Here is a 26,967-nt window from a genome sequence, read left to right on the forward strand (position 1 = left end):
TCATACCCATGACTACCTTTTTATTCCATGTTCTGGTACAAACGTTTTAATCTATATGTATATCTAGTTTTTGTTTTTATTTTCCTAATAAAAGTTATTTTTTTCATATCTGGTCTGGTTTTTGGCTCCAATACAGGATGTATCAGTGAACTATCTCTGTAAACACTGATAGCCTGATCCTGCCTCCTACTCCTACCTCTTGCAGTCTCTGCCTTTTGTTCTTATTTCCCCAATTAAAGGCAAGAATATTCAATAAAGCTGTCAGGGGGTGACACAGCTTCTCTGGTTGATGGGACAGCCAAGATAGTGGGTCTCTTCCTGTGATCTTAGTTCCTGGGAACATTAATGGCAACATACCATAGTTCACACATACCTGTGACAACACTAGGGATTTTTGACAGGAAGCTTTTAACAGTTCGGATGGGTACTCCTCCTGTTTTGTCATCCTGCATTCTTGTAATGATGTCTTCTATCTGACAAGCAAGAGACAAAACAATATTAATCTTGCAAATCCATTGACAAAAGAGACTTAATGATATCAGTAAAGGCTCTTGTACCATTTGAACAATTTCTCAGTTGTTTCATGGAACTATGATCAAAAGAAGCAAATCGACCAGGTTGATGGTGCTAAGCAAATAGAAAATTAAGCAAATAGCCAGATCAAGAAAACAAATAATCAAGATCCTCTGAAACAAGTCAAATATGGGAGAAGAAAGGAAACATTTTACTGAATCAACTTCAGTTGAATCAAGTGCAGGTTTCTGAACAACATACAATAAGACATGGCTTTTGATAATATAAAAAGTAATATAATAAAATGTACAGAATATTACATTTAATAATACGAATAATTATGTATTTAATTTCTATCCTGCTCCATTTCCCATAAGTGGGACTCAAGGTGGCATTCAACATGTGTATATATAGTACATAAAATAAAATACATAAAAAGAATATAAAACATTAAAGGTAAAGGTAGTCCCCTGTGCAAGCACCAGTTGTTTCCGACTCTGGGATGACGTCACATCATGACGTTTTCATGGCAGACTTTTTTACAGGGTGGTTTGCCATTGCCTTCCCCAGTCATCTGTACTTTCCTCCCAGCAAGCTGGACAGCTGGATGGACCCGGAACGGTTCCAAACGGCCCTAAGGGATCCCTGGCCCACTGGCAATTCCCTCGATGACCTGGTGGAAATCTGGCAGGGCCAGCTGTCCAGGGCTATCGACGAAATTGCACCCCGGCGCCCTCTGCGCCCTCGCACGAAGCTGGCTCCATGGTATACCTTGGAGTTACGCCAGCTGAAACAAGGGCTCAGACGACTAGAGAGGCAGTGGAGGCATACTCGGGACGAAGCAACGAGAACATCCTATAGAACGTTTATGAAGTCTTATGAGGTGGCAGTCAAGGCTGCAAAGAAAGATTACTTTGCAACCAAGATTGCATCTGCAAACTCGCGCCCAGCACAATTATTTAGAATAATTGGGGATCTTACAACGTTGCCACAAGGCAAACCAAATGTTAGAGAATTAGGAATAGGCTGTGAGGCATTTGCGAAATACTTTGCAGATAAAATCTCGCTGCTCCGCCAAGACCTGCCTACCACATTAGATACAGTGAGTGAAATTGAGGCTCCGTGCCTGTCTTCAGGTTTAGTGCTGGACCACTTCGACCCACTCAGCCTGGAGGAAGTCGACAGAATCCTCTCTGCTGCTCGCCCGACAACATGTGATCTGGACCCTTGCCCCTCCTGGCTGATTAAATCTTGCCAAGGGGAGCTTAGATGCCCTTTACGGGACATCATAAATAGATCCCTTTTAGAGGGGCATTTTCCAACACCTCTGAAAGAGGCTTTGGTCCGCCCTCTCCTGAAAAAAGCTACAGCAGACCCGGCCGAATTGGCAAACTACCGGCCGGTGTCCAATTTACCGTTCTTAGGTAAAATTATTGAGAGGGCCGTGGCGTTGCAGCTACAGGGGTTTCTGGATGACGCTTCTGTCTTAGACCCATGTCAGTCTGGTTTCCGGCCGGGCCATGGGACGGAGACGGTGCTGGTCGCCTTAGTAGATGACCTCCAACGGCAACTGGATCGGGGCGGCGTTGCGGTACTGATGCTGTTAGATCTGTCGGCTGCATTTGATACAGTCGACCATCGGCTACTGACGCGCCGCCTCGCCGACATTGGGGTCGAGGGGTTGGCCTTGCAATGGCTTTCCTCCTTTCTCCTAGGTCGGGGACAGAGGGTGGCTATCGGGAGCGAGCGGTCCCAGAGGCGCACACTGGATTGTGGGGTGCCCCAGGGAGCAGTTCTCTCCCCGATGCTGTTTAACATCTATATGCGCCCCCTTGCCCAGATTGCCCGGCGGTTTGGGCTGGGTTGTCATCAATATGCAGATGACACCCAGCTCTATCTACTAATGGATGGCTGGCCCGACCCCGCTCCAGGGAATCTCGACCGGGCATTACAGGCTGTAGCGACATGGCTCAGGCTGAGTGGGCTGAAGTTGAACCCAGCGAAGACAGAGGTCCTATGCGTGGGTCGCGGCGCTCTGGGAAGGGAAATAGCTCTCCCGGCCTTCGATGGTGCGCCATTGAAAGCAGCGCGCCAGGTAAAGAGTCTGGGTGTTTTACTGGAGCCTTCATTATCGATGGAGGCCCAGATAGCAGCCACTGCCAAGTCAGCATTCTTCCATCTGAGGCGGGCAAGGCAGTTGGCCCCTTTCCTTGAGCGCCGGGACCTCGCAACAGTGATCCACGCAACGGTCACCTCAAGACTAGACTACTGTAACGCCCTCTACTTGGGGCTACCTCTGTGCCGGACCCGGAAATTGCAGCTAGTGCAGAACGCGGCGGCCAGGCTGTTGTTGGGACTCCCGAAACGGGAGCATATATGGCCGGGACTACGTGAACTGCACTGGCTGCCGATTATATACCGGGTCCAGTACAAAGTGTTGGTCGTTACCTTTAAAGCCTTATATGGCCGAGGACCTGCCTACCTGAGGGACCGTCTTTCCCCATATGAACCCCAGAGAGCACTGAGGTCAACGGGGAAAAACTTAATGACTATCCCTGGGCCGAAGGAAGTTAAATATCAGAGCACCAGAATACGGGCCTTTTCGATCGCGGCCCCTACCCTATGGAACCGACTCCCCGAGGAGGTGCGGGCCCTGCGGAGCCTTGAACAGTTCCGCAGGGCCTGCAAGACCATCCTTTTTAAATCAGCATATTCGGACTGCTAAGAAAAATGGTAATTAAAGATCCGCCAATGCGGTCCAAAGATCTATACCGCAGTATAATTGTATCTACTAGACTGGTTTTTAATTTAATGTTTTAATGTTTTATTGTTCTATAATGTAATTCTAATGTTTTATTTATTATGGTGTGTTTTTATGGATTGCTGTTAGCCGCCCTGAGCCTGCCAAGGTGGGGGAGGGCGGGATATAAATGAAATTAATAATAATAATAATAATAATAATAATACTCATTTTACCGACCTCAGAAGGATGGAAGGCTGAGTCAACCTTGAGTTGGCTACCTGAACCCAGCTTCTGCCAAGATTGAACTCAGGTCGTGAGCAGAGCTTAGGACTGTAGTACTGAAGCTTTACCACTCTGCCCCACATTACATCATAACAAAATACAATGCAGTGCACTCCAAAAATGCCAAATTCAATCTACTACTAGATGGCATCAGACATCTGTCAGCGAAGGTTCATTGAAGCTCCCAAAATAAGCAAACTTGATTATTTGAAACAAAGTTGCATTTATTGTATACTCCAAAGTTACTCCAACGTGATAGGCATTGGAACTGATGGCAAGCAGTTCGAATCATTGGTATTTAACATTCTACATCAAAGCAATTACAACTACCCCCCATTTCCCGAAACAAAGGCTGCTTTTGCATGTGAGACTTTTCACACGGCTCCCCCTTATCTTCTACAGTTGGTTGTTACAGTTCCCGGTGGCAATGTCCTTGCTGCCTCTAGGGAGGAGGTGAGAATCTGCCAGGCATTCTCTACTTCAAAGAATGCTTAACAACCTTTGATGTCCCTGGGAAGCTATTATCTGGCTATTCCCTACTTGCCCCCCCCCCCCTCCTAGTCTACTAGCACATGTTTGTGAGCATATATGTGAGTTAATCAATCTGGTTAGTAATCAGCATTCAGCAATAGTATCAATGAACAGAGTCTGACAACATCTATCCTGCATACAACTGGGTGGTTGACATAGGAACCATGTCCCACTCATGTGGGATCTTAGCCATGAGAAAGTGGAGAATAAAGGAAGGGGGAAGAAACACAAGAGGCCACTGATCTCTCCAACCATCGCTGTCCTCAACTCTATGTCCAGCAAAAAATCTCCATCTTACAGGCCCTGAGCTAAGTTTCACAGGGCCCGAATCTCACTAGGAAGAGTGTTCCACTAGGCTGGGGCCAGGGCCAAAAAGACCTTCTAAGGCCATTGATGTCAATCAGCATGATAATGATAACCATTAAACTTCATTAGCTCTCCAGGACTAAGAAAAGTAAAGTATATGTCACTCATTTTTCACAGCACAAAGACATGAGCCCAAGATGGCATCAACATAAACACATCAAGAATCCACATATGCAATGCACAGACAACCTGGAGATATATTTGAATTATTTGGATAGAGACAAGCCATCTACAATGGGGGAAGAGACAGCTCATCCACAGCCACATGCCTGCACAGCGCTAAGAGCCAGCACGTGGGAGTAGGTGGGGGTAGGCAGCCACTTAGGGCGCCATCCCGCCTGGGGGTGTTGCTGGGTGCCCCCCCATGAGCCGGGCCAGGGCTCACATCCCGCGCACCTTGAAAGGCGTGGGGGAGGCGACCATCGGCTTCTCCATGCCCCAATCAGCCTGCGCTGTAGGAAGGCTGAGCAGGGGGAAGGGGCTTGTATCCCGCACGCCTTGCAAGGTGCACGGGACACAACTGTCAGCTCCCACCCCAAACTGAAAGCCTGAGAGGGATGGGGGAGCTGCTTGATGACATCACTTTTTGTGATGACATTGTGCTGCGCATGCACACAGTGTGCGTGCAAATGTTTTTTTCGAAAAGAAGATGGGGGGGCACTGAGCTGGGGTCTGCCTCCAGTGGCAGAAAACCTAGCACTGGCCCTGACAGTGCTGTATCAAATTCTTCCCTCTGCTACCACTTTTTAATGCCTGTGGTGCCTTTTGGTGCCCACTGGATCACTTCTTAGCAAAAGGGACACTGGATCACTTCGCAGCAACAGAAGAGGCCTTCTACTTCACCTCATCTGTTAGTACTGGTAGAATACAAAGGCAATAGCCAATGGAATAATCAGACACTCTGTCTCTCTTCATAAGCATCTTCAGACTGGTCCCTGAGATTTCTTCCTTGCCCCTTAAACGGTTTTCAGTTTATTATTTCACTCATGTTCATCAGCAAACAAGCCACGTGTGAATGGTAGAGCATACTGCTAAGGTTTGCTGCTATTACTTTCTAATTGCAAAACATATTTCAATATTTTTCTGGGAATTTCCACTGGTAGTTCCTCAAGCACTAGCCAAAGATTTCAGTTTACAATAATTACATTTTATCACAGCCTTCTAGTAAGCTCATAATTGAAACAGTGTCATTGCTCTGCTCCAAATACTATCTCTGGAGACATGTGGGTGATGATGACTCACTATTTCAAAGCAACACAGTACATCATGTGATGACCTTATAACTGTCTGGAACTTCGCCTCATATCTTATAAGGTTACATAACTGATTAGCCCACTACTGTCTTTTCATATTTACACAGAAGAAAAATTAACATCTGTAACATTTCTAGCATGCTTTTTAAAGCAATTGTTAACATAGTTGCCCTCACAACAACCTTGGGTGAAGGTCGTTAAACTTCCCATCAGTGCCCAAGGCCATTCAAGTGAGTCTGATTAGCCCACTACTGTCTTTTCATATTTACACAGAAGAAAAATTAACATCTGTAACATTTCTAGCATGCTTTTTAAAGCAATTGTTAACATAGTTGCCCTCACAACAACCTTGGGTGAAGGTCGTTAAACTTCCCATCAGTGCCCAAGGCCATTCAAGTGAGTCTGAACTGGCCTAGTACTTTGTGTTTACAGTGCCGCCTTAAGCAGGGTGACATCCATATATATATTTACATCACTCTCTTCATAAGACTGAAATTGGGCTGATAAAATTGGGCTGATGTTCAGGGATGTGAAAGCTCTCTGTGTGACTACACAGTCCATGGAAGGAGTAAAAGCAGTAAGTGTGATGGGTAGCGCAGTGAAAAGGGAAAGTTGTATGTTAGGGATTATTAGAAAAGAGAGAGAAAACAAAATGGCAAGTATTCTAACACCTAGGGTACACTTCATAGGACCAAGTCCTATGAAGAAAGGTTGAAGGAGCTGGGCATGTTTAGCCTGGAGAGGAGGTGGCTGAGAGGTGATATGATCACCATTTTCAAGTACTGAAGGGCTGTCATATAGCGGATGGTGTGGAATTGTTTCCTGTGGCCCCAGAAGGTAGGACCAGAACCAATGGGTTGAAATTAAATCAAAAGAGTTTCCGGCTCAATATTAAGAAGAACTTCCTGATCGTTAGAGCAGTTCCTCAGTGGAACAGACTTCCTCAGGTGGTGGTGGGTTCTCCTTCCTTAGCCATCTGACAGCAATGAAGATCCTGTGAATTTAGGGGGAGGTATTTGTGAGTTTCCTGCACTATGCAGGGGGTTGGACTAGATGACACTGGAGATCCCTTTCAACTCTATGATTCTATGATTCTACGTACGTAGGGGGCATTCACATACAAAATGTTTGGGTTTGATTCTGTGATCCACCATCAGAAAGTCCTGATGGTCATGGGTTCTCTCAGCTAGGGTTGCCATGTATGTGTTGGAAAATACCTGGAGACTTTGGAGATGGATTCGGAGGAGGGCAGGGTTTGGGGAAGGAAGGGGCCTCAGCATGCTACAATGTCATAGAGTCCACCCTTCAAGGCAGCCATTTTCTCCATGGGAGTTGATCTCTGCCAGCCGGAGATCACTTGTAAAAGCAGGAGATCTCCAGGCCCCACCTGGAGGCTGGCAACTCTATTCCCAGCTTTCCCATTACCCCATTATCCATTTTGGACCTTTGGAAAGTTTGCCCTTAGAACTACATCAGCTGTATGAAATAAGTCATGTGACTCCTAAGGAGGCAGTGGGGAAGGGAAAGGAGGAAGTTGTTCCTGACTCCTGCATGAGCTGAGCTCCATTGACAGAAGACCAAAAAGGGAACAATACCACCCCTCTCCCAGTGTCCTAACTCATGTGAGTTTTACTCCATGTGCATCTTGTGACTCTGGGAATAATTTTTTTCAAGCTCTGAAGGAACTGCTACAGGGAGGGGTGACCAGAGTAACAAGGTAACTGCACCTGAAAAAAAATTCTCGCAATACTCTTAAAGGTATCCAAAACAATTTACCTTTTAATGACAGAAAACTTCGAGTAACACAGCTAAATAGACTTTTGTTTTGTTGGATACTGTGCTTGTATGCCATGTACTTATATTATTGTTACTATTTGTATGTTTATTCACCTGTAAAAATGTTTTGATACTTTTAAGAGTATTGTGAGAAATTTTTTTCAGGCGCAGTTACCTTGTTACTCTGGTCTTCCACTGTACCGCCACTGTTCTCCTACAGGGAGGGGTGAGCCAGGAAAACAAGGTATGCTAGAGAAGACCTAGCAGCATCTTTCTGCTATATACAGCTGTTGCCCATCTCAAGAAGGATGTTGTAGAAGTGGAAACTGTGCAGAAAGGGAAAACTAAAATAATCAAGGGGAGTACCCTCCTGAGGCTTTTTAGTTTAGGGGGAAAGGAGTGAGAGGTGAATCTGTTAAATGTTTATCAAATTATGCACGGAGGAGAGAAAGTGCATAGATTTTTTTTCTCATTGGCGCATTATACAAGAACTCTCAAGGGCCTAACTATATCATACTTTTCCCAGTACATCCCTGAGTTAGTTCAACAGATGTGGTCTGGGAGTTCCTAGCTCTCCAGTGTATGTGGGCCCTGTTAGGGAATTCTGTTTGAAATTCTATTTCTTTATCTCAAACAGTGCGATGGATCACTGGATCAAATAATCATTGAGAGGCATTTAACATGAAAGCAAAAACGTATTTATTACTACAGGGAAAGGGTACTGGGAGATGAAAATAACAAACTCTAAAGAACTACATCCTTACACTAGAAGACCACATACTTAACGGAGGCTACTTCCTCCTTCTTCTTGACCTCTCTGCCTGAACAAAGGAACTTACCTGATTAACTGACCAAACAGACAAAACAGGTTTTCCCGCTTCTAGATCTTGATTGACAGCAGTCAGTATTTTCTTCCTAGGTCATGCAGACAATAGAGAATCAGGCACAGTATTAACCCTATAATGACTGGAACTTTAGAACTTTAGAATGACCGGAACACTGTGCCTGATTCCCTATAGCAAAGGACATGCAGAACAGATATATATTTCCAACACCCCTTCTCAATGTCTAAAGCCAAAGTCATTATACATTCAATAGTCATTACTCATTATTCACTGTAACATTCACATCAACTAGATTCATCATTTCACGTAAACGTTCAAATCTAGCACAAGGTAATGGCTTTGTAAGTATATCAGCTACCATAGCTTCTGTACAACAATTTTTTTATCTTAATCACCCCCTTCTGGTGTAGATCTTTCACTAGCTCACATTTAATACCAATAGATCTACCTCTGGCTGTTCTACTTTCCCCTTTTCATATAGCAGTACACGCTTGATTATCTTCAAACATTACAATACGTACAGGTTCGTTTATCTTGAAGTCTTTCAGCAGATGAAAAATCCATTCAAGTTCACTGCAGGCACTGGCTGCTGACACACAGCTTCTGCTGTAGATTGTGCCACTATAGTCTGTTTTCTGCTAGTCCATTCTACAAATCCATTTCCGTAGAAGAACAAGTATCCGCCAGTTGATCTGTAATTGCATGATTCTTCTGCATAGTTGCCATCCATGTATCCAACTAGTCTGGGATTCTCAGAAGGTTCAATTATAGTCTTAAGTCCATAGTCCCTTTTAAGTATCTGGCAAGTTTTTTTATTGCATTCCAATTGTGGTGATTAGGCGAACTTACCTTTTTGCTCAGTATTCCAACAGCAGCTGTAATATCAGGTCTGGTAGTCTTACTCAGGTACAGGTGTTTTCCTATAGCTTCTCTATACTCCCCAATGTCTTTGAGTGGTTGACCACCCTGAGCTCTCAGGTATGCAGGTTCAAGATTCTATAAAGTCCATAATCTTTCGTCTTTGGCACAGTTGAGTCTCTCAATCTGTATTTCTAGATAGTGTTTAATCTCTCCAAGTCTTTTGACTTCAACCTCTTTGTTCAGCTTTTCAACAATGTCTTTAATGTCCTCTTTGTTCTTGCAGCTCACAACCAAATCGTCAATGTAAACCAGAATATATTGATATTCTCCATCTTTGAGTCTTATGTACATGCAGGGTTCTGCTTTCCCTTGCTCAAATCCTTGTTGCTGTAGTAGTCCAGTTATTTTGTCATACCAACTTTTTGCAGCCTGTTTCAAACCATACAGTCCTTTGTTGAGTTTGAAAACATAGTTCTCCTTGCCAGAGACTTGAAAACCTTCAGGTATTTCCATATAGATTTCCTCTGATAGCTCACCATTAAGAAATGCTGTCTTAATGTCTAGGTGCTCTACGAACATTTTTCTAGATGCTGCCATACTCAGTAGTGTTTTAAGTATAGCATTATTGATAACTGGTGCAAAAGTCTCTGAATAATCAGTTCCAAATTCTTGTGCATAGCCTTTGGCTACTAGTCTTGCTTTGTACAAATTTATAGTTCCATCATCTTTGTTCTTTATTTTGTAGACCCATTTGCATCCAACAGGCTTTCTTCCTACAGGTAACTTTGTAAGAGTCCGTACATCTTTTTCATAAAAGGATAGTATCTCTTGTTCCATTGCTTGAATCCATTTCTCCTTTTCTTCATTAGGTAAATCACACACTTGTGTCCAGTCTTGGGTTCCTCTTTAGGTTTCATAGTCTCTATAGATCTCACAGTATCACAGTATCCATATTTCTGTGGTGGTTGCCCTTTTGTGCTCCTTTCTGATTGTCTTAAAATGAGTGGAGGTTCTGTTGCTCCCCGCGGTGCTGTCCCCGTTTCCCCTTCTGTTTCAATAGAGTCTTCAGAAGGTAGACCTGCCGGTTCACCGGTGGTCACTACAGGTAACCCACTATACCAATCTTCAGAAGCATCATCAGTAACCTCAGGATCAGATTCAAGTACACAGGGTGCTTTAGACAAACTACAGTCATCCACAAACACATTACAAAGTTTAGTCTTATTCAGCTTTGCATCATAGACTCTGTAGCCTTTTCTCACTAAGGGATATCCTACTATGAACCCAGTCCTTGCATCAAGCTTCCCCCTGTTTTCTCTAGGAACATCTGCATAGGCTTTTGCTCCAAAAGTTTTAATATGCTTAAGTCCTGGCTTCTTGCCAAACCAAGCCTGGAACGGAGTAATTCCTGTTACCTTTGAAGGTATTTTATTGTGGATATATGTTGCTGTATTTATAGCTTCAGCCCACAGGCCTTTAGGTAATCCAGAATGCATGAGCATTGCTCTGGTCATTTCCTGTAACACACGATTAAGTCTTTCTGCGCTCCCATTCCACTGTGGAGTGTATGGGACGGTCACTTTGTGTTCAATCACTTCTGCTTTATTTCTATGGCCATGAGATGGTGCCTCATTTGAAACATGTGCTTTAAAATTGCTATTCCTTTGTTCAACAGCAGCATCACAATTATTACAATATCTTGCGATATGGCCTTTTTGCCCACATCTACGGCATATTATATCTCTTCTTGACTTATTCCTATACTGTGGTTTCAGGCTTAAAGCAGACATAGAATCAGACAGTTCAGTGTCCTTGTCACCAGATCTGGAGGCTGCTTCCTCCTTGATAGCATTTAACAGGCCTTCCAGACTCAAATCATTTTTCAGTTTCAAAATCATCTTAATTGGCTTGTAAGTACTGGGTAGAGCTTTCAATATAGTTGAGATTAAGTCTTGTTCTGCAATAGCCTCACCAAGCTCCTGTAGTCTGGATTGCATGCACATAAATTCCTTCAGACATTTAGTCACATTCTCCCCTTCTTGCACAGGAAAACCAAATATTTTGCCCTTTAAATCATGAATAGTGCTTATGGGAGTTTTGTTATATTTATCTTTTAGGCATTCAAGCATTTCTTTTGCAGTTTTAAGAGGAATTTTGCAGTTTTGCAGGAATTTCATATGCCTCAAGAGATTCTAAAATGAGAGTTTTTGCAAAACCATCTAGCCTTTTAAAATTTGATTTTTCTTGCTCATTCTCAGAGGGATTTTCAGACAAAACTCTTTCAGCTCCATAAATCTCAAGTCTTTGCGTTATGAGCGAGAGCCAGAATGAGAAATTATTCTTAGTTAATTTCAGGGTACTAAATCCTATCACTGGTAGGTTACTCACGGTACCAAAACCAAGATTTGCAGTGGCTGTTCCTGAAGATGTGGAAACAGAAGATCCAGTGGCTCCTCTCCCTGGGTTCGACATTTTTCACAGCAATCAGGCAGGGCAGGGTTAAAGATTCTTCCTTCCTCATTGGAGAGAAAAGGCGACTGAATGTGCGTGCGCGTGGCTGCAGCAAGGCTCTTCCAAGGTCTCCGACGTAATCCAAAGAAAAAGGGTTAAAAAGCTCCAAAAATTCTCTTTCTAGCACATCCGAGGCTTTTAGACAAAAGTAGCAGCATTTCCAGATCGAGAAAATCTGAATTCAAAGCTAATTGAAGTCAGAACGCTCTCAGTAATGGCAAGAGAAAAAAAGGCGTCGTTTTGAAATTGAGGCTTGTCTGCACAGCATAGCAGCTTTTTGCCTATTGCTTTCTAAATGCTCTCAAAGGTGATCCAGATTTTAAAAAATCATTTAGAGTTCAAAAAACAGTCCATGCTATAAGCTACCAGCTTGATGGCAAAAACCATCTGCTCTGCTATCAATTTTGTTAGGGAATTGTTTATCTCATATAGTGCAATGGATCACTGGATCAAATAATCATTGAGAGGCATTTAACATGAAAGCAAAAACATATTTATTACTACAGGGAAAGGGTACTGGGAGGTGAAAATAACAAACACTAAAGAACTACATCCTTACACTAGAAAACCACATACTTAACGGAGGCTACTTCCTCCTTCTTCTTGACCTCTCTGCCTGAACAAAGGAAATCACCTGACTGACCAAACAGACAAAACAGGTTTTCCCGCTTCTAGACCTTGATTGACAGCCGTCAGTATCTTCTTCCTAGGTCATGCAGACAATAGGGAATCAGGCACTGTGTTAACCCTATAATGACTGGAACTTTAGAACATTGCAAAGGACATACAGAACAGATATATATTTCCAACAGGCCCAACTCAGATCACAACTACAGTACACAAGGAAAGAGAGAACTTAGACTTGAACATGAAATGTCCTTGGAGAGCTACAGTTTGGCCCACTGGGGAAATGTAATGCTTCTGAGGGACCACACATTAAGCTTCTTCAGCAGGGCAAACAGCTAATCTCCAAGGCCATTTGAGCTCTGGAAAAAAAAGTGGGGTGCAGGGAGCCTCTTTCACATGCTGCATCCTAATCAGGTTCACATGAGCCTGGAAAGTATCATGGAAATCCAAGTTGCCTGTCAACCTGATATCTGGGAAAATGTATCATGTACAGGACTCAAGGACTAAATGCTCCTGAACATGCACAAGATGATCTCCTGCTAGGGTACGTGGCACATATGGTTTGCTGTGTGCTAGTTCAGTGAACCAGGTAAGGAAGCATAGGAAACAACTTGTCCCATATGAAGGGCCTAGATTCAGGAGTGCCTAGATCTTAACGAGGTCTGCATGGATCCGTTTCACTGCAGTATTTCCCAGAATTAACTAGTTTTTCATTAATATTCACAGATATTACGTGGTTTCAGTTTATCTGTTTATGATTCCAAATTTGGCCAGGCATTCTCTGAATGAAGCTGTACATTCTCCATTTGTGTATCAACCATCACTCAACTTAGTTTGCGATTTATGCTACAATGAAGAAGAACTGTAGGCTGGCTTTGGGACAGGAAGCAAACACCTTTGGGAATACTGAAAAAGGTGAGATGTTGTATAGTGTATGACTTTGTCGGCGTATTCGCTGGGATGCTCTGGGTTCAAGAGGCTTAAGATTATACAGCACACTGACTTGTGCTAAACTATATACATTTATTTACAGATATATAAGTTATAATTGTCCTGGTATACCCTGGACCAAAGTGCTTTGCCAGACAATACATATGATAGTAGAGGATACACTATACAGACTCTCCTCAGTTATATACACATGGCTATATACAAGCACCAATCAGCACACAGTGCTGAGTCATTCTGCTTAAGCACAAGTCCTCTGGACAGAACCGGTTTGCACCTGCTAAGGGAAGCTATCAGGAACTGTCAGTTGCATTAGACTCCAGCCTGAAGTCTTACTAGCAAGCATATGCTGACAGACTTCACTGCATTGATACATAAATCAAGTGGATCAAAACAGCAAATCACATGTTGAGTATGTAAATCCCCTTTCAGCCATCATTTATTTTATGACCTTTTGCCAGTTGCGCTCTCTCTTTCTCTCTCTCTCTGTTAAGAGAATAAAATGATGGAGGTGAGAACTGCTGCCCTGAGATAGATTGGGATAAAAACTCAACCTTGAATTCTACACAGGGGAAGGAAGGTGCTTCCCTCTTCCTGCATTTCTTGCTGCCACTGGGCACTTTTTGACTTTCCCTTGAAGCTGACAAGAAGCACGGAAGGGTGAGACTCTGAGGCAAGGATGTCAAAAATGCAGCCCAGGGTCTGAATCAGACCTCCAGAGGGCTCCTATCAGGCCCCCAAGCAACTGTCTGTTGCCTGCTTTCTTCTCCCTTTCTCTTGCTTCCTTTTGCGATAAAGCTTGCCTTGCCAGGCTTGCTCAAATAGCACAGGAGCTACAGAACAAAGCCTCTATTTTCTCCATTGGCTGAGGCTCCTCCCTTGGGGAGGAAGGGGGAGAGGGATAGCTTGGTTTGCCAGGATCTCTCAATTGCACAGCAGAGCTACTAAGCCAAGCCTCTCTTCCTTCTATTGGCTGAGGCTCCCCCCCCCCCGTCCCCTGGGGAAGGAAGGAAAAAGTCAGAGCTTTCCTTTGCCCATTTTCCTGCATTACACAAGAGAGATACAAAGAAAGCACATTTAAGATTAATGAGTGCTAATATTTTAAATATGTTTTAAGGGTTTTTTAGATCTTTAATTATGTTTGTGTCCTTTATAAAGTTTATATCTCCACTACCTGGTATCACATTTTATGATGCACATAGCCTGGTCCAACAAGGACACATTTATGTCAGATCTGGCCCTCATAACAAATGAGTTTGACACCCCTGTTCTGAAGCTTTCCTCCCCAGGGTTGTTATTTCTTCCAAATCTGCCCCTGCATGATGATAACAAAATCAGACATCATACAAAAAAATTAAATCAGACATGTCATTCAAAATACAGAGGAACTTAGTAATATTGAAAATAGGAACATGTGGGGCAATGAGAGCAAACCTGGATGTGGATAAGCGGCTTTGGGTCAGTCCAGTATAATAATGTGAAACTGTAGCTCATAGCAAAGAATAATGTCACATTGTCCACATTCACTATCACAGAGGACTCTTCAGTCTTTAGCTCTAGAAATGACTTTGCTGTCACTTTCTGTATTCCTTCACTGTCTCCATGCCAGATGGAAAATGTGTCTGAGAATGTTTTGGGTCTATTTTCAGTCCTGCTGACTCACGTTCATGACTGCAGGCTGCTCTTCATTTGTACTGTACTGTGAAAATGAGATAAAACAGGAAGTCTTAGAGGATATCTGTGACTTAGCCCTGCCCAGGGGGCTAGGGGCCTGAACAGGAGGTGGAAAACACTGGGGTTGTGGGGTAGACTGATGCTAGGTGCAGGAGTTAAGAAAATGAGGGTTTTAAGGATAGACCTGTGATTCAGGTATTGCCAGGGACCCACAACATGTGAAGAGGATGGCCAGCGGTCTCTGTCTGCAGCCCTAGGCGGGGAAGGCTTCCCACTGGGTCTGTGGCAAGGCAAGGAAAAGGCAGTGTTAGGCTCCAGGGATGGGCCCAGTTACTGGGCTGTGCCTTAAAACCGGTGGTGTGCAGAAATTGGGAAACAGCTAATGGAAAGGGAGACTGGCAGCAAGAATAATGTGCAGGAGAAGTGGCTGCACTTCTTGTCTGCAGCAGGATGGTGGCTGTATAATGATTAATGAGAAAAAAAGACAGATTTATCGCCCAGTGGTGTATGGGGAGGGACTCCACTCAATGGTGGAGCATCCGCTTGGCATGCAGAAGGTCCCAGGTTCAACCCCAGCACATTCTGCTAAAAGGACCAAGCACTAGGTGATGAGAAAACCACTGCTTGAGACACTGTAGAGCCCCAAACTGTCTGAGTAGAAAATACTGATTTTGATGGACCAAGGATCTGATTCAGTATAAGGCAGATTCATTTGTTCACGTGTTCAGTGCTTCTTGCTCAGAGGTGTGGAGAATGGAAATGTGACTAGGGGTGTGCAAAAAACAACAACATGGTATTTTTCAGGCTTGGTTATATTGAACCTGGTAAATATTGGTATTTCCCAGCATTCCTGAATCCAAATACTGTATGATACTGGGATCTGGGTATAATAGGAGCATCAATTTGGTATAATGGAGAATTGATTTGGAGCTCTGGGAAGCTGTTTTCTGAGGTAGAGGAACCAATTTTGCTGCATTGCTTCTGGTGCCTCTCCTCAAAACGCCCCCTCAACCAAGTTTTAAAAAAATTGAACTAGGAGGTCCAATTCTACCGGCCGCCAAAGAAGGTACCCCAACTTCTATTACTCTCAATGGAGGGGGAAAAGGCATTTAAAGTGGCTGTGGTCTCCTTAAATGCCTTCTGAATTCACTCGCCGAGTTGCGCCACAGTGGCAGCAGCATAGTTTGGAGAAGACATTTAAAGAAACCCTCTTTAAATGCTTTATACAAGTTGTGCCGCAGTGACAGTGCGACTTGGTGAGTGAACTCAGAAGGCATTCAAAGAGACTGCAGTTTCTTTGACTACCTTCTAACAGCTGCACTCAAATAAAAGTCAGATATGGGCTTTTATTAAGGCTCAGCTATATCAGTAGCCAAAAACAAACTAATTTCTTTTCAGCTTAACCCCCCCCCCCCAGAAAATACTGGTAAGATATTTGGGGGGGGGGTGTTTTGAGCAAACCAAACACACACCCCTACACAGGACTGCCTCCCAACTTGCTGCAAGCTCCTGTGCTCCAGGCACCCCAAACACCACCCTCCACCCCTCCTAGGACCACACCATCTTTAAAAAGCAATAAGTCAATGAAATCTTTCTCCTCCACTGATTCATATCAATGTCTATCATGGAGAAAACCCATTTCTTATTTTCCACCTTGAGTGGCCTTTGGGGAGGACAAGATCCAACTAAACAGAAGCATGTTTAAGTTTCAATTATTTAAATGGTTGAGCTATGCATTGGTGCAGCTCCCTCTCACTGGAAGCAGCAGGACCCAAAGTGCTGAGCATTGGATTGCTTGGGCCCTTTATCCATTTATCTATTAATTACATTTAATTATGGAACAATTTGTTGGAAGATCTGGGATAGAAGCATAACATGAAGCAGTAGAGAAATGCAGAGAATTCTGTGAAGACAATAATTTGTTCATTGCAAATACATGTTTTAGGCAATCAAACAGATGACTGTGTACATGGCCATCACCAGAAGGCCAATATAGAAATCAAACAGATTGCATAATCAGAAGCAGATGATGGAAAAGCTCTCCTTTCTCTGCTAAAACAAGACCAGGAGCCAACTGTGGTGAAGACCATAAATTGTTGAAAATCAGAATAAAATGGAAGAAAAACATCAGAACATTAATAATGTCAAAATACAATCTAAGCATCATTTCTGAAGAGTTTAAAGACCATGTAAAGGACAGATTTGCATTTCTAAATCCAGGTGCATACAAACCAGAAGAACTATGGGTTGAAACCAGAGATAGGAAGAATGTGCAAATACTGTTCCTGTAGCAAAAAGAAATTAAAAGCCTGGGTGGATGACTGATGAAACTCTTAAAGCTGTTAAAGAGTGATGAGAAAGAAATGTAAAAGGTGACAGAAACAGAATCAAAAGTCTGAATGCAGCATTCCAAAAAACAGGTTTTTATAATATAATATTATATTTATAATAACCTGTGTAATGAAGTCGAAGAGAACAATAAAAAAGGAAGAACAAGAAATCTGTTCCACATGATCAAAGAAATCGAAGGGGAATTTGTAATATGATTAGGCATGCTGAACGATCATGCCTAGACAGGGGAAGTGCGACCTTGCTAGTTCTGCTGGCTCTCCCAATGGCCTTGATAACTCACCATCACAGTATTCTGCTGAAATGTTTCTTGTTACCAGGACTGGAGAGCAACATGTTACGGTTCTTCTAGTCCAAGGGCAGGGGGGGGGGGGTCAGAAGGTGGTATTGGGGGATTCCTTTTCTGCCCCAGACCTGACTATTGCAATGTACTATACTTGGAGCTACCCTTGAAGACTGTTTGGATACTGCAGCTAGAGCAGAACGCTGTGGCTAGCCTGTTGGTTGGGACCAGCTATCAGGAGCATGTAAACATGATTCTATAGCAATTATACTGGCTACTGATCAGTTCCCAAGCCCAATTCAAAAGCCCTACTTGGTTTAGGACTGGGTTATCTGAAGGACCATCTTCTCCCATAAGTCCCTGCCCAGGAATTAAGATTACAGGGAGAGACCCTCCTGACAGTCCCTCCTGACAATGACCAAAGAAAGTCATTTGGTGGGTACATGACAGCGGGTCTTTTCAGCAATAGTCCCAGAGTTATGGAACAACCTCCTCAGGGAGGTCCACCTGTGACCCTCATTTTTGATCTTCTGGAAGCAGTTGAAGACATTTTATTCAGGACTGCAATTGATTAAGTTTAGTAGCAGTCCTGTGCAGTGATTTTAATCTTTTTAATGTTAATATATTCTATCCTATATGTTTTATCTATGTTTGTAAGCCTTTAGGTCCAAAAGAAAGAAAGTTGGCTAATAATAGGGTGGCCATAATTTCTGCAGGCCAGCCAGGGACACCTTGAGGGGGGAAGGAATGTGTGTGCGTGCGCGCACAGCGCGCGCCGCCGGAAACAGGAAGTGACCTCACTTCCAGTGACAGCACTTCCGGTGATGTCACGCCACCGCCGGAAGCAGGAAGTGACATCACTTCCTGTGACATCATTTCCCCCACGCCACCTGTCGGAAACAGGAAGTGACATCACTTCATGTGACATCATTCCCCTGCACCACCTGCTGGAAGCAGGAAGTGACATCACTTCCTGTGACATCATTTCCCCCAAATGACATCATTTCCCCCAAATGCCACTGCCGGAAACAGGAAGTGACTTCACAGCACTTCCTGTGACGTCCCCAAAAATCCCCCAAATATCACCGCCGGAAACACCAAGATTATTTATAGAGAGGGAAAGGGGGAAATAAAGTTAAATAAAACTCTTTTTTAACTTTTTTCAAAGTGAGAAGACTAGAGAGAACGGGTTCCACGCTGAGAAGCCAGTCAGATTCCAGTGAGATTCCAGCGAGACTGTGCTGCATAATGCAGCCTATTTATTTTGTCCTGTTTGCTCTCCAGCGACCAGCGCCGGCCTCTCCGCCGCCTCCCCAGCCTCCGCCACCGCTGCCGGGCACCGCGGGCGGGGAAGAAGGCGAGTGAGGGAGGGAGCGTCCACGCGCATGCGCAGAGCCCGCCACACTGCCGCCAATCTCCCTGCGCACGCGCAGGGACGCTCCCTCCCTCTCTCGCCGCCTTCCCCGCCCGCGGCCCACTGGCTCTCTGGCTGGCTAAACTGGGACCTCTAATGGTCCCGGTATAGCCAGCCCGGGAGCCGGGAATTGGGGGCCAGAACTGGGACTTTCCCGGGTGACCGGGATGGTCTGGCCACCCTACTAATAAATGTTTTAGCAAGTCAAGCCCTGGTAGAATGCAGCTGACAGGCTGCCCCAAAGAGGTGAAGCAGGCTGGGAGAAGCGCAAGGTCAAAGGATGATGTTGTATACTACCTCTTTAAGAGGCTATCCCAATACACCTCACAAGCATTGCATGTTATTCTGTGGCACTGTTTCACAACAAGGATAAATATAAACAAATCACCAGTGCTTTTAGAGAAAAAGTAAGGAAAACTAAAAGCTCAGTATGAGCTTAGGCTGGCCAAAGATGCTAAAAACAACAAAAAAGGGTTCTTTTCTTATGTTCAGAGTAAGAAAAAGAGCAAAGACATGGTAGGCCCATTGCGAGGGCAGGAAAGTGAAATTGTAACAGGTAATGAAGAGAGGGCAGAACTGCTCAATTCCTACTTTTCCTCAGTCTTCTCTTCTGAGGGAAATGGTGCTCAACATGGCAACAACAGAACATATAAGAAGGGTATGAAGTTCCAACCTAGGATCAGCATAGGGGTAGTACATAAATACCTAATTTCTTTAAATGAAACTAAGTCCCTCAGGGCCAGATGAACTGCATCCAAGGTTTCTAAAAGAGCTTGCAGATGTAATTTCTGAGCCTTCGGCTATTATTTTTGAGAATTCTTGGAGAACAGGAGAGGTGCCAGAAGATTAGAGGCGGGCGAATGTTGTCCCTATCTTCAAGAAGGGGAAAAAAGAGGATCCGGGTAACTACCGACCCATCAGCTTGACGCCTATATCTGGAAAAGTTTTAGAACAAATCATCAAACAGTCAGTCCTGGAACATTTAGAAAGAATGGATGTGATTACTAAGAGCCAGCATGGGTTTCTCAAGAACAAGTTATGTCAAACTAACCTGATCTCTTTTTTTGAGAAACTGACTACCTTGCTGGATCAGGGGAATGCTATAGATGTTGTTTATCTTGATTTCAGTAAGGCTTTTGATAATGTTCCACATACTATCCTTGTTGACAAATTGATAAAATGCGGTTTGGATCCTGTTACCGTTAGGTGGCTTTGTAACTGGTTGACAGATCGCACCCAAAGAATGCTTGTGAATGGTTCCTCATCCTCTTGGAGAAGAGTGAAAAGTGGAGTGCCTCAAGGATCTGTTCTGGGACCTGTTTTGTTCAACATCTTTAGAATTGCTTTGATGTAGAATCTTTTAAGAGTGACCCATGCCTGGGCATTGGTATTAGTCTCAATCTTTGTAACCAGCTATGAGTTTCCAATAAAGTGTCATTTTGTTTCAAATGAACATTGCCTTGAGATTCCATCACCTGACATTTTGAGACTAATCCCGAAAAAACGGGGTTATCTGAACCGGCCACTTTGAAGTCGAATGGCTGAAAAAGTTCTGGGGAACGGAGAACCTCCAGAGGAGCCGAAAACTCCCTCGTGGCACATCTTTGGGCCGAGGTGAGCTACAGGACTCAAGTCTCCATCTTACATCAAAACGCTATTCATCAGCCCAAAGCAGTGGAAGCCGAGAACCTCCACGGCCCTGATGGATGCCGCCCCAGCCCGCCACGAGAACCTCCGCACCCGGCCAAATACGGGAGCTACCGGAGAAGATGTCGATGCCTCCCAAGTAAGCCTGCCAGAGTCAGAGGAGGAGGGCAAAGAAGCACCTGGGGAAGAGGGAGAGAATGCCTCCCTGGAAGAGAAAATCCTGGGGAAAGTGAAGGCTCAAATGAAGGGGTCATTCACATGGACATTGAAGTCACCCAGGATCATCAGCCTTGGGTGCTCCAATGCCCAGCCTGCCACCGCCTGAAGCAGGGATGGTAAAGCATTGGCCGGTGCGCTAGGTGAACGGTACACCAGCCAAATCGCCAACCCCTCTCCAGCCTCCCACGCCAGACTGGCACATTCAATACCCTCGATCCTTGGAGCCGAGAGTGCCCTAAAGGAGTAAGCCTCTCGTATGAACAGCGCCACTCCTCCCCCCCGCCCACTAGTCTGCGATTGGTGAAAGACCGAATAGCCCGGGGGAGCTGCTTGTGAGAGGGCTACAGTATCACTCTCTCGTACCCAGGTTTCGGTCACGCAAGCCAGGTCCATGTCCTGTTCGAGTATTAATGGACCTGGCGTTGCATAATGCCAATGACGGAGGCGGGTCTGACCTGACCCTACTACCTGTCACCCTCGGGATGGGACACAGACTGGAAGGAGGCCGAGCACTAACAGGTCTCTGCCCCCTTTCCTTATATTGCTGTCTGTTCCCACCGCCATACCTTCCCCTCCCCAGGATCACTGGAATCCCTAGACCAGTGATAGTGATAGATGTTAATGTAGCTGCCACCACTAGTATCTAAAACACTGTCCTTAATTAGCCCCCTAATTCACTCTGCCCCATCGATCCCCGTTCTCAGTCAACCCAATTAAGCCCACCGCATAATTCCCTTATATCAATTGGTAAAATATATATAATCTAATCTAATGGTAAAATTGAATATAATCCCCCCCCAATAATACTCCCAATGAATTTACCACAAAACAAATCAGATCCACTTAATACAAACAGCTAATCCAACGAGTTAATTGATTAAAATTTACACTAAATTTAGCAGAGCCTAAAAATGGATATAGGAGGTTACAAGGAAAGTGCTAGTGTGCTAGTCCATGCAAGGTCTTCTGGTTTGAGCATAGTATGGGATAAGTGCTGGGTAAGTAAAGTGCTGGTTGGGTAAAGATATAAAGTGCGTACAGTGCAGAGCCCGGTTGCTTCAAAAACGCGGCGGTTGTAGTATGTGGAGCAGCAGTCCCACATCCAAGCATAAGATGATACATATCAGGGTCCAGGGGTCTCTAACAATACCTCCGGTGCATCCTGGGAGTCCCGAGGGGGGGTGAACCCTCTCGTGACTCCCAGTCACACAGGGTTGGTCAGTCTGAGACCCTTACTCTGCCCGGCTGTGCGGTGTTCAATGTCCAGTGGCCCCATGTAGTTCCCACCAGCTCCCTTCTGCCGGCTTATGGTACTACCAAACACCTCAAAGTCTTCAGCCACTCCTTTCCTCAGTCGCCGCTTGTATTGTATTCTGCTCACCAGCCGCTCCACTCGTTACTCAGCTCCGCACAAGCTGGAATGCAGCCTAGGGCGGCGTCTCAGCCTCAGCACTCGCAGGTCTCACTCGCCGGTCGCTCTACCTGGCGCCTAGCTCCGCCCGGCTCTGCCCGGTTACAGCTCAATCGAGGCTGCCGCCTCCGCATCCTCTAGCAGGCCCGTCTCACCTGACTCACTCCACGGTCCATCAGCAGTCCGTCTGCCTGCTCCGGAACCCCCGGCACCACGCTTTCCTTCCCAGGTAGGATTATGTTGCTGATTGCACTTGAAAGTTGGACTGGTGGACGGTCAGAACTCGGATTGTTTAGTTGTTTAGGAAGCTCTAGTATTGAGCTCTACCTCGCCACCACCACCATCTTTGCTGAAAGTTGTTATATGTTTTCGAAAGAGTGAGATCACAAAATAAAACCAAATCCAGCTTTGGCAGATGTTTCTCCACAGTGCAACTTAGGAAGCAGAAGGCGCCACTCCCGCCGGCAGAGATACAGCCACGTGCGCCACGAGGAGGCCTCCCTTTACCAGGGAGAACAAATCAGAGGGAGAGGCGGAGCCATCGGGAAACGAGACTGACCTGCCCTGAGAGGTGCCGGAAGGCAGGTCGACGCTGCACCGGCACCACTGTGGGTGAGAATAACCGGAGAACTGTTTCTGGTCCCTTTGACTTTATTGAACCCCAACTCCAAGAGGTTTATGCACACCCGAGCCCTAATTGACTCCGGGTGCACCCGGAAAATTATCACCCCGAGGCTAGTAGAGGCATTAAGATTAGCACAAAACCCTCTACCCCACCCTCTCCAATTTGAGCAAATGGACGGGACAGTAATGAAAGGGGAGCCATGCATGGAAGAAACCCAGTTTTTCCCAGTAGGGATTAAGGAACACTGGGACATAAAAGTGTTTGTAATCGTCCCCTCCTCCTCCTTCGACATAGTGGTGGGGGTAGGCTGGTTAGCAAAACACCAACCGAATATCCAATGGGGAGAGCAGATTATAGACTTTGATAGCAAAACATGTGTTCACCACCACTAGTCTCTGGAGTGGGAGCCCTCACCCCCCCCAAGAACGAAAGACTGTGCTTAACGATAGAAGAAGTAAAATCCATCCCCAAAGAATACTGGGATTTACGCAGAGCATTTAGTGAGGAAGAGGTGAATGAACTTCCCCCCCATAGGAGCACCGACTGTGCCATAGAGCTGATACCAGGTCAAGAGTTGCCTAAAGCGAAGCTCTACTCCATGGGATGGGCGGAAAAGGAGGGACTGAGGAAGTTCCTGGATAAAAACTTGAAGCAAGGGTTCATTAGACCGGCAACCGCGTCACATGCCGCCCCAGTGCTATTCAGAAAGAAGAAGGACGGGGGGCTTAGACTTTGCACAGATTTTCGCGGGATAAATGCTATATCCATGTCAAACGCGTACCCGATCCCCCTGATCAAAGACTTATTAAGTACGGTGTCAGAGGGATCCATCTTTGCCAAACTAGATCTGAGAGATGCATACTTTCGAATTAGAATTAAAGAGGGGGATGAGTGGAAAATGGCATTCAATACACCCATGGGGCAATTCGAATATCTAGTGATGCCGTTCGGGCTGCAAGGTGCGCTCGGAGTATTTATGAATTTCATCAACGAAGTACTGAGAGAATATTTGTACAAGGGGGTGGTGGTGTACCTGGATGACATCATTATCTATTCAAAGGATCTACCCTCCCACATAAAGTTGCTGAGGAAAGTACTCAACACTTTGTTAGAGCACAAACTATATGCCAAATTGTCAAAGTGCGAATTCCACCAGGAGGAACTCGACTACTTGGGATTCAGAGTCTCAGGGGAAGGATTAGCCATGGACCCAGTCAAAATACAAGCAGTACTAGACTGGTAACCCCCGAAAACACGTAAACAACTCCAATCTTTCATCGGGTTCGCAAATTTCTACAGGGGGTTCATAGAAGGGTTTGCTAAAGTTATGTTGCCACTGACGGACCTTCTGAAAACAAAGGGGAAGGGTCCAGAGGCGAGTAAACCAGGGACCAAGCTAGACTGGTCTCCCAAGTGCCAAAGAGCCTTCGACAGGCTAAAGCAACTATTCACAAGTGAGCCTATCCTGGCACACCCAAACGAGCTCAAACCCTTCATGGAGCAATGTGACGCTTCCGATGTAGCCGTCGGAGAAATACTGATGCAGAAAGATAATGAGGGTAGATTAATGCCATGCGCCTACATCTCCAAAAAATTCTCTAACGAGCAGCGCAACTGGTCAGTCTGGGACAAGGAGTGCCGTTTGAAATTTGGACAGACCACAAGAACCTAGAGGCACTAACTGGGTGCCAAAAATTAACTGCCAAACAAATTCGGTGGGCGGGATTCTTCGCTAAGTTTGATTTCACCCTCAGACACATACCGGGTTCTAAGAATTTTCTAGCGGACGCCCTCTCCCGGCTGCCACAGCACGAGAGAGAGGAAACCATAGATTCTCTCATTCCCCCCTCGGCAATAGCGGGGGGAGTAATCACACGGTCGGGAAAAAAGACCGGGACCTCAGAACCGTGGGGGGGAAGTAAACTGATCACCGAAACCGAACAGGAAGGGGAGGGCTACCCCGAAGGAATCACTAAAGGAGAAGGGGGGTTTTGGTACTTTGAGGGGAAGTTGTATGTTCCAAAAACCCTCCACCTGGAAGTGTTGCAGCACTGCCACAACAGTAAAATAGCAGGGCATTTCGGCTATGCAGAAACGCTGCACTTAGTAAACAGACAATTTTGGTGACCCAAAATGAAAAAAGATGTTTCCGAATTTGTAGCTTCTTGCCCAGTATGCATTATGGCCAAAAAGAGAGGGGGAAAAACTCGGGGTTTGCTTCACCCCACAGCCACTGCCGAGAGACCCTGGTCAGTAGTATCAATGGACTTTATAGTCGAATTACCAGTCTTCCAGGGGTGCACAGTAATTTTTATTAGTGGTGGACACCTTCTCCAAGCAAGAGCATTTTATTCCATGCAAACAAATACCCACAGCTAAGAAACTAGCCCGACTGTTCTTCCAACACGTGGTCAGACTTCACTCATTCCCCGATAAGGTCATTAGTGACCGCGGCTCGCAGTTCGTTGCCAACTTCTGGCGGGAGTTTTGTAAAATAACAGGCATAGAACAGGGGCTAAGTTCCGCCTATCACCCACAGACAGATGGACAGACAGAGCATGTGAACGGACTTTTAGAACAATATTTACGATGCTATGTGAACTATCAACAAACAAATTGGGTGGAATTACTCCCCTTTGCAGAGTACGGATACAATAACAGCGTACACAGCTCTACTAAAACATCAGCATTTCAAACTGTGAATGGCTACGTGGGACAGCCCTTCCCCCTACTACCAGCTCCCAAAGGAACAGCGCCACCTACCTCTAGCCATCAATGGTAGGAAACTCTAGCCGAAGGTTGGAAAGTGATCCAGGAAAACCTGGAGACGGCCAAACAAGACTATAAAAAACAGTTTGATAAAAAGCACTCGCTTGAATGGGACTTTAAAGTAGGAGATACAGTATTTCTGTCCACTAAGAACCTACCATTACCACAACCCTCCAGGAAATTAGCATACAAGTATCTGGGACCATTTAAATTAAGAGAGTCATCAATCCAGTCACAGTGGAGCTAGACTTACCAAAAATGTTTAGTAAAATTCACCCTGTTTTCCATTGCAGCTTGTTGAAAAGGGACCCTGGACCTACGTGTTGGCATCCATGCCCACAGACGCCCACTCCTATTCCAGTGAAGGGTCAGAGTCATCATGAGGTGCAAGAAATACTGGATGCTAAAGTAAAAAGGGGAATACTACACTACCTTTTTACATTACAGGCCAGTCAGTCTGACTTCAATACCGGGAAAGTTGGTAGAAACCATTATCAAGGACAGAATTAGTAGGCACATTGATGAACACGGGTTATTGAGGAAGACTCAGCATGGGTTCTGTAAGGGAAGATCTTGCCTCACTAACCTGTTACATTTCTTTGAGGGGGTGAACAAACATGTGGACAAAGGAGACCCGATAGATGTTGTTTACCTTGACTTCCAGAAAGCTTTTGATAAAGTTCCTCATCAAAGGCTCCTTAGAAAGCTTGAGAGTCATGGAGTAAAAGGACAGGTCCTCTTGTGGATCAAAAACTGGCTGAGTAATAGGAAGCAGAGAGTGAGTATAAATGTGCAGTCTTCGCAGTGGAGGACGGTAAGCAGTGGGGTGCCGCAGGGCTCGGTACTGGGTCCCATGCTCTTTAACTTGTTCATAAATGATTTAGAGTTGGGAGTGAGCAGTGAAGTGGCCAAATTTGTGGATGACACTAAATTGTTCAGGGTGGTGAAAACCAGAGAAGATTGTGAGGAACTCCAAAGGGATCTGTTGAGGCTGGGTGAGTGGGCGTCAATGTGGCAGATGCGGTTCAATGTGGCCAAGTGCAAAGTAATGCACATTGGGGCCAAGAATCCCAGCTACAAATACAAGTTGATGGGGTGTGAACTGGCAGAGACTGACCAAGAGAGAGATCTTGGGGTCGTGGTAGATAATTCACTGAAAATGTCAAGACAGTGTGCGTTTGCAATAAAAAAGGCCAACGCCATGCTGGGAATTATTAGGAAGGGAATTGAAAACAAATCAGCCAGTATCATAATGCCCCTGTATAAATCGATGGTGCGGTCTCATTTGGAGTACTGTGTGCAGTTCTGGTCGCCGCACCT

At 45.1% G+C, this 26,967-nt stretch overlaps 1 protein-coding gene across 6 annotated transcripts in view; it reads right to left on the reverse strand.

Moving 5' to 3' along the window:
- RGS6 (regulator of G protein signaling 6) overlaps window positions 1-26,967 on the reverse strand; it is a 413,592-nt gene that overhangs the window by 159,046 nt on the left and 227,579 nt on the right. For all 6 annotated transcript variants that reach the window (XR_009556626.1, XR_009556627.1, XM_060262314.1 and 3 more), the window contains exon 3: window positions 374-473. Coding sequence is in view for 4 of the 6 variants with exons in the window: in XM_060262314.1 (XP_060118297.1) it covers window positions 374-473 (100 nt within the window). In the remaining 2 variants the exon portion in view is untranslated. The remainder of the gene's footprint in view (window positions 1-373; window positions 474-26,967) is intronic.

This window comes from Heteronotia binoei, chromosome 21 (assembly GCF_032191835.1).
Source record: "Heteronotia binoei isolate CCM8104 ecotype False Entrance Well chromosome 21, APGP_CSIRO_Hbin_v1, whole genome shotgun sequence".
NCBI lineage: Eukaryota > Metazoa > Chordata > Lepidosauria > Squamata > Gekkonidae > Heteronotia > Heteronotia binoei.